The 8831-nt window shown below is 36.8% G+C and overlaps 1 protein-coding gene across 1 annotated transcript; it reads right to left on the bottom strand.

Moving 5' to 3' along the window:
- Positions 1 to 7697: 7697 nt before the first annotated feature.
- LOC125389153 (olfactory receptor 8B3-like) lies at positions 7698 to 8630 on the bottom strand. The gene has a single exon (XM_048417600.3). The coding sequence runs from the start codon at positions 8628 to 8630 to the stop codon at positions 7698 to 7700; it is 933 nt and encodes a 310-aa protein (XP_048273557.2).
- Between the last annotated feature and the right edge of the window lie 201 nt (positions 8631 to 8831).

Raw genomic sequence — 8831 nt, 5'->3', positions numbered from 1 at the left:
TTCCAGGGCAGCCAGGCCATGGTGGTACACACCTTTAATCCCAGCACCTGGGAGACAGAGGTGGATCTCTGTGAGGTCAAGGACAGCCTGGTCTATAGAGTGAGTTTGAGGAAAACCAAAGATAGATAAAAAACCATGTCTCAAAAAGTCAAAAGTTAAAAATAAATATAAAAGAAATAAAGTTTAAAATAAAGCCACATAAAGATGAAACATACACAGAGATTTGGATACTGTATGTTACTGTGTTATTTTTGAATGGTTTGATGGCTAAGGAAGAAAGAACAGCTCTAAGAGATATTTGATTACAAATGCTGCTGGATTAATGCAACATATGCTTTGAAAATTCTTTAACCTCTAGAAAATAATGAGGACCCTAAGACAGACGTACATAGATCTAATCTACATGGGTAGTGGAAAATGGCAAGATCTCCTGAGTAAATGGGAGCATGAGGATCTTGGGAGAGGGTGGAAGGGGAGGGGAGAGGCAGGGAGGGGAGCAGAGAAAAATGTAGAGCTCAATAAAAATCAATAGAACAAAAACAAAAAAAATAAGTCAAAAGGTATGTTACTTTGGAGAAAAAGTTTTGCTTATGTTTATGCAGGAAATGAGAAGCTATCTATTCATTCAGGGTTAAGAAAAATCAGGTTTGAACAAGGAAGACACACTGAAAAATCTGAAATAGTAGCAGATGGTCCAGATGTCTGAATTCTTCATTCAAAACAGTTTCAAGACTCCTGGCTGAGATGACCAAGCCTCACAGAATACTCCAGTCAGGACTTGATAAAAATTCTAATTCTTTTTTAGGTCCACATAATATTATCAGCACCCCCAATCAGCAAGAAGTAGCCTGGGAAACTATGACCACATTCCCAAAAAAGGTATTGTGGATATTTATGTTTGTTTAGCGTGTTAGTTACAGGTTGTTATGGATAATGGTCTGGAAGAAAATCTAAACAAAGGAGATTAGATTCAGAGCTCTTGTTTTGGAAAAACAAAAAGGGGGGAGTGCTGTAGGACAATGGTCTTGTATTGTTTTAATAAAACACTGTTTGGCCAGTAGCCAAAAGTAAGGTGAGATGACTAGACAGGAAGTAGAGGCTGGGCAATAAGAAGAGAAGAATTCTGGGAAGAGGAAAGGGTCAGTTTTCAGTCATCACAGAGGAAGCAAGACACAGAGAAAGCAAGATGAGAAAGCCTCAGTGATAAAAGGTACCAAGCCACCTGGATAACACAGACAAGAATTATAGGTTAATATGAGCTATAAGAGTTAATAAGAAGCCTGAGCTAATAGGCCAACGAGTTTGTAATTAATGTAGGCCTCTGTGTGCATTTTTGGGACTGAACAGCTAAGGGACCAGGCAGGATAGAAACCTCTGTCAATATTCCTCCCCTGATTAATGGATATTGAAATTATGTTATATACATACAACAGAATATTGCATATGTATAAAGAAAATTGAGATTTCATTTATCTTGACAGACAGAAAATAATCCAATTTTATATATCATATTTTGCTTGTCTACTAATGTAAAGACATTGAATTTCCTTTCCTGTTTTTATCTATTGTAAACAGTATGCTATAAAATATATTCACATGCAGACACACAAGATTATATTTTAGCTTTTGTAATGCTGGTGATCAAACTTGGGGGTCTTAAGCTCTTACATATCTGCTCTATCTTCAGCTCTGGTGTAACTGTATAGCATTCATACTCTTGTAAACATTGAGAAGAGGTTCTAAATTATTGAATCTTCTACGTTTGTTTTTTTCTGCTTTTTTTTTAAATAGTAAACAAGATCTGTAGAATTATCATCTGATTGCACCTTTGGACTAAATATTTCTAGTGACTAATGATGGTATGCATTGTAAATGAACTCATTTACAATTTAGCTGTTTCTTTGGAGACATGTATATGTAATCCATGGCTTTTGCATTAGCAGGTTGTTATTGTTGGAAAAGAAGAGCTATCTGTTTTTCTATGGTTATACAATACTTTTTTCTGTGCAGTGATGCAACTTTTACTATTCTCATTTCTATGAAAAATACATGATAATAGCCACTTAAAAAATAGAAAAGCATTATATTTGACTCAAGGACCAAGGTAAAGAGTATCAGGGTAATCAAAGTGACAGAAGTGATGGGAAGCTGATCACACAGTGTCCAGAGTCAGGAATGAGAGAGGATTGCTGCTGCTCTGCTGAAATTATTCTTCTCATTTGGTCTGATATGTCAGCCCATGGAAAAATGCAACATCGAGCCAGGGTGTATCTTTCCATCTATTAACTCAACCTAGAAACTCCTGCATAACATGATGAGGAGGTTGTTTCCCAGATGATTACAGATCCACTCAAGTTATGGTATAGACCCTCACAATCATAGGAGAAGTATCTCCCCATGGTCAGACTCCTCTATTTTTCAATGGCTGCCTGTGTTTTCCACATTATTGTACAGAAGTCATCATCATATGTAGGACAGTGTAATTTTGGTCAAGTGTTTTCTTGAAAACACTTTTATTTTTACAAAGTTACTCTGTGTTTGACCCACTTGTAGTAACTGATAAACAGTGTTTCTAGGGTACAATATAATTTTTAATACCTACATTCAGTTATCCTAACTGAAGAGACTATCCAATCGATGGTATTAAGAACATAGTCAAACTATTTTTTTTTCAGTTAGACTTGTTTATTCAAGTATCCGAAAACACTCTTTCCACTCCTCCCCTCCTCCCAATACCCTCACGCTCCCCCCACTCCCTCTCCTCCTCCCTCACCATTCCCAAGAGCAGTCAGGGTTTCCTGCCCTGTGGGAAATCCAAGTTCCTCCCCCCTCCCTCCAGGTCCAGGAAGGTGAGCATCCAAACAGGCCAGGATCCCAAAAAGCCAGTCCATGCAGACGAAACAAGACCCAGTGCCATTGTCAATGGCTTCTCAGTCTTCATTTGGACCTTGGGGGCTCAGTTAGCCCCCATGTCAGCCACATTCAGAGAATCCGGTTTGATCAAATGCTCGTTCAGTCCCAGTCCAGCTGGCCTTGGTGAGCTCTCATTCGATCAGTCCCCTTGTATCAGTGGGTGAACGCACCCTTCGTGGTCCTGACTTCCAGTGCTCCAATGTGGGTCTCCGTCTCTATCTCCATCCATCCTCGGATGAAGGCCCCCTCTGATTTTGCTTTCCTTGCTCACGATCTCCCTCCCTCTGCTTCTCATTTGGACCTAGGGAGTTAAGTCCAGTGTTCCAATATGTGTCTTGTCTCTATCTCCATCCATCGCCATATGAAGGTTCTGTGGTGACATGCAAAATATTCATCAGTATGGTTATGGGCCAAGGCCAGTTCAGGCACCCTCTCCTCTGTTGCCCAGAGTACAATCTGGGGACCTCTCCTTGGGCCTGGGAACCCCTCCAGAATCAAGTCTCTTGCCAACCCTAAAATGGCTCCCTTAGTTGAGATATAAACTTCCCTGCTCCCAGAACCATCCTTCCTCCCTCCCCCCTGCCATTCCCCCAAGCCATCCCCAATCCTCCCCCTCTCCCCTTTCCCTAACCATCTCCCCTTACTTCCACTCCACACCCCCCCCCCGTGTACCCAAGTGTGCCTGGCAATCTTGCCTACTTCTAATATCCAGGAGGATAACTATATGATTTTCTTCAGGTTCACCTTCTTATTTAGCTTCTCTAGGATCACAAATTCTAGACTCAAAGACCTTTAACTATGGCTAGAAACCACTTATGAGTGAGTACATACCATATTCCTCCTTTTGGGTCTGGGTTACCTCACTCAGTAAAGTGTTTTCTATTTCCATCCATTTGCATGCAAAATTCAAGATGTCATTGTTTTTTTACCGCTGAGTAAAACTCTAATGTGTATATGTTCCACACCTTTTTTAACCATTCTTCTATTGAGGGGCACCTAGGTTGTTTCCAGGTTCTGGCTATTACAAATAGTGCTGCTATGAACATAGGTGAACAAATACTTTTGTAATATGATAGGGCATCTCTTAGGTATATTCCCAAGAGTGGAATTGCTGGGTCCTGAGGGAGGTTGACTCCCAGTTTCCTGAGAAACCGCCACACTAGTCAAACTATTTTTAAACAATTATCTAAGATCTTGTTTCTGTGCTCTCTATATTATACCATTTCTCCAATTACTTGGTCTTATTTTCCCAGCACACTCTTCTCTTAATCAGGCTTCTGGTGAGTTTTTAAATTTGGAAATGAAAGCAATTAAGGTTTTTTTTTCAAGAGGGCTTTGCATATTCAGAATTCATTAAAATTCTTAATGAATATTAAGATAAAAATGTCACTGGGATGTAATAGGGATAACCTTGATTGTACAGATGGCTTTGGAAAGTATTGGCACCATAGCATTAGTAAGATCTCTACTAAGTAAGGTTAGTTAATCTGACCAATTAACAGAGACTACCTATCCTTCTAGGTGCTTATACCACAACTTTTAAAGCAGAAATTTGTGGTTTTCTTCTACACACTTTTCTACTCAGGTTAATTCTTCAGTCTTTCCCTTTTGTGTGCAGGAGGAATGTGTATATTCCATTGGGTGTGTGTGCACAAGATATGTAGGCACACAGGTGCTCAGTGGCATGTCCATCTGTACTTGAATGAATGTGAAAGTAGGATATTAGTCAAGGCATATCTAAGTCAAGAGCAAAGGACGTTTTGGGTATTTTTGCATTAACTTCTTTTAGGAATGGTATGCAATTATTGTTGTATAAGTAGTTTAGGTCTTTGATTATGAATGGTATAGTAATTCCTCATTATTTTATTCTATGGGATTTTTTGGTATACACAATCATTAAGGTCCTTATTAAACTTTATCTTAGTTACTGGAAAAGAAAATTAATATGCTGTATATTCAGCCCAATGGTAAAGAACTTTCGGGCATAATTGAGACCACTGGATTAACCCCAGCCTGGGAGAATAATTATTGTTCTAAGAAGAGTTTGAGGAATTTAATTCAGTGAAGACTTCTATAAATGGTGTCAAAAATATACTGTCCTTATACAATATTAATATACTAGAATTTTATTGCACTTTACAAATCTATACAACCGAATTGAACTTTGTCTTCCCTCCTCTAATGGACATAAATGAAAATGCCTCCTTAGGTGTGGGAACAGGTTTATAAGTCTAAATTGCCCTGCAGTTTTGCAATGTGTCCATAGGTTCACTTCCATGAGATCCATTTTGTGCTACAAAGGCTAATTACAAACACTTGAACTTTTATTCTTTCTGTTTTCTTAAGTTTATTTATTGTTCATATATATAATAACCTTATAGTTTATAACAACATTTTATTGGGAAAATCACGACATATACAGAAGTACATAAATATTTTATAAGATTATGTAAAGTATGCAATATAGAACATTTTGGTGAAATTGGAAGTCTATGATGGTTATGTGCTTATACAAATAGGATATGGCTAAAACCCCTGACCCAAGATTCCTTCTTAGGAATTTTTTATTTGTTTTGTTTTTCTCATAATCAGTTTATACCCCAAGGATTAATACATATTAAGCAAATACTCAGCACTGATTTAATTCTTCAGCTTTCTTCTTATGCAGTTGTTTGCTAAATTTCCCATGGTGTCCTTGGTCTACTAAGTGCTTGCTCCATTAAGTATGGAAACAGATACTTACTAATGATTATTCTATATACCACCATCTTTTATCCTGACTATACTCAAATAACTTCCTGGCTTCCTTTACAGTTTTAGGATCTAAGCGAAACCTCAATATTTTCTAATTTCTCAAGTAAGGACAAAGAGCAAGCGGAAGGTGCACAATCTTCTGTTACGATGGTGTTTGTTTTGCTTTGACCTAGCTTGAAACACTTTGTTTCCACAAACAGTGGCAAATGTCTGTTCTGCAGAAGTGTACACGGTCATCTCTGCATGCTATTGTAGGCAATTGGACTATAGATATGTTTTACTACTACTCATAATGTTACATTAATATGAGAATTGTGATCATTTCTTTTAGGCAAAGAAAGGTTTGTTAAAAAGATTCACAGGATTCCACTCTCTCCCATGCAGTATGGAGGACAGCTTCTATCTAGAATGGAAAGTCTTGCAACAGTTAGTGCAATTTTTTTATGTTTCAGGTAGACAATTTAAAATGATTCCTCATTATAAACATTTCATCTACTCACACTGATTTACAAAAGAGAAAGCTATTTACAAAAGCCAGTTTTTAAAGAGTTGTGTGGAAATAATGTCTGTCATTGACACGTTTATTGCACTAGCACAGGCCATTTTGATTATATTTTGTTAAATTGCAGAGAAATTTTATATGTGAGTCCCATATGAAAGTCAAGTACTCCTAATCTTCCCAGGTTAAATTTTTCTTTATTGTCAATTAACTTGGGCCTTTTAAACTATCCAGAGAGATGTTTTAGTACCCACAATATTTCCAGGAAGTACAAGAAAATATAAAAAAAAAGTCATTGAAAGAAGATTCTATTGCCTGCCCTTCACTGTCTTGAATCTTCTTTCTAACTAACGTCTCAATGACCACACATTCTTTATTCCTAAACTATGCTGTCCTACTTTACATGGACTCAAGAAATATAGCCTGTTGTCATTTCCCAATAAGGCAATCTTTATTACCAAAAACAACATTAATGCACAGTCAGTATGGGTACTAATGGTAATGTGAGATTAATAAAGCAAGGGAAATATTTGCAGAGTTAGACAGAAGAAAGTTAAGATTCAGGCAGAAATATGATTTTTAAAACTCATCTGTGAATCTTTTCAGGGAAAGAGTCTTATTTTCTCCCTGTCTGTCTACTTAGTTCCCAATTTAATGACTTTTGTTGGCACAGTTTCTGTCCCATAACTTCTTTTCCTTAATTACTAGACCTCTAAAACTTTCAAATTATTTCATTTTAATTTTGCAGCTGAACTACAATCCCTACTGCAAAAACAAAAACAATAAAAATAAGAAAACTTGATGATAAAATATCCACTACAACAACACTAGATACATGTGTGCCCTGTAAACAAATAATAATGAAGGTCCAAAGCAGAAATGGTGTCTTTTGTTCATATTTCCTAAATAATAACAATATTAATAGGCAAAAATATTTAAATTAATAGCATGCTGGAAATCTGGAACCATTAGTTAATTCTACACTTTTAATTAAGCTATTGATTAGCAATAAGTCAAAATTGACACATTGGCAGTTGAAAGAGATATGATACTTTTCAATGGAAGATGTAAAGAAAAGAACAGAATCAGATGTTTGAATTACATATTCAGACATTCTTTCAAACTGAGAATCAGCATAGAGTTGATAATAACCTCCTAATATTACTTCATTTGACATTTTGAAGATCTCTTTTAGTTTATAAGAGGAAAAATAAGTTTGTAATGAATGTGGATAATATGTAAGTTCTCTTAGAGGTACTATGTTTAAATAAGAAATAGAATAGAAATGGCAGAAATGAAAAAATATGAATATGGCAAATCTGGTAATATTAAATGCAGAAGTCTCAAGTTTCTTTTTATGGTACACAAATCAAACTATTTTTCATAAGTATTCCAAGGGTTTCTGCTTGTTTAAAATTGAGAACAAGTAGAATATGTTTAAAAAACAGGTAAATTATACAGCTGAAACATTGTCCATGATTGGAAACTATCTCTGTGCCCAAAACAAGAGGCAAAACACAACTTTGAACTATCAAAAATTCTTCCTAATCAGGGTTTTTTTAAGGGCAAATTTAATATCTTTGTTCCTCAAGCTGTAGATTAATGGGTTCATCATGGGAACCACATTGCTATAAAAAACAGAAGAGACTTTTCCTACATTTATAGACCCAGCTGAGGAGGGTTTGAAATATGCAAGTGTACCTGTACTGAAAAAAAGAGAAACAGCAAGGATATGGGAGCTGCAGGTGTTAAAGGCTTTGGACCTACCCTCAGAGGAACTGATGTGGATGATGCTGGAAAAGATGAAACCATACGAGATAAATATAGTTGAAGTAGGAACAATCACGTCGATGCTCCCAACAATAAGAATTACAACCTGATAGACATATGTGCTCGTGCAGGAGAGCTGGAGCAAAGGAGGAACATCACAGAAGTAGTGGTTGATGGTGTTGGCATCACAGAATGTCAGTCTTAGCATGCACACAATGTGAGCCACAGCATTAGAAAATGCAATAAAGTAGGAACCAAACATAAGGTTCAAACATAGTTTTGGAGACATGACAGCATTATATAACAATGGATTACAGATAGCCATGTAGCGATCATATGCCATTGAAGTCAACACAAAGCACTCAGAAACCGCAAAGAAGACAAAGAAATAAACTTGGGTCATACATTCCAAATAAGATATTGCATTCTCCCTCGATACAAAGTTAATCAGCATCTGGGGAGTAAACACAGAACAGTAGCAGAGGTCTATAAATGACAAGTTGAAGAGAAAAAAGTACATAGGAGTGTGCAGGTGAGAATTCATCACGGTCAGAATTATCAAACACAAATTTCCCAAAACAGTGACCAAATACATTGCTAGGAACAGAAAGAACAAGGGCATTTGGAGTTCAGGCTGATCTGTTAATCCAATCAGAATAAATTTAGTCACCAGAGAGACATTTACTGAGTGCATTCTTCTCTAAGGTAATCTGTAGACACAGAAAACAGACCTGTATTAGAGGATGGTCTGTACTCTTCATGGATCCTTCTCACCTGTGACAGTTTGTTAGGAATGTTTCCTCTAGGCTGGACTAATCGCATAGGATCAGGTGGTGAAGCCACAAACAATCCTAAGTCAGAAAAGGAATTGATAATAAATTTCATTATGATTTCT

This window comes from Myodes glareolus, chromosome 4 (genome assembly GCF_982192425.1).
Source record: "Myodes glareolus chromosome 4, mMyoGla1.1, whole genome shotgun sequence".
Taxonomy (NCBI): domain Eukaryota; kingdom Metazoa; phylum Chordata; class Mammalia; order Rodentia; family Cricetidae; genus Myodes; species Myodes glareolus.
Note: the sequence above shows the minus strand (reverse complement) of the source record. Positions and strands in the feature narration are given on the sequence as shown.

What these genes read in the sequence shown, in the direction of transcription:
- LOC125389153 (XM_048417600.3), bottom strand. Translation starts at nt 8,630, where the DNA reads ATGCACTCAGTAAATGTCTCTCTGGTGACTAAATTTATTCTGATTGGA.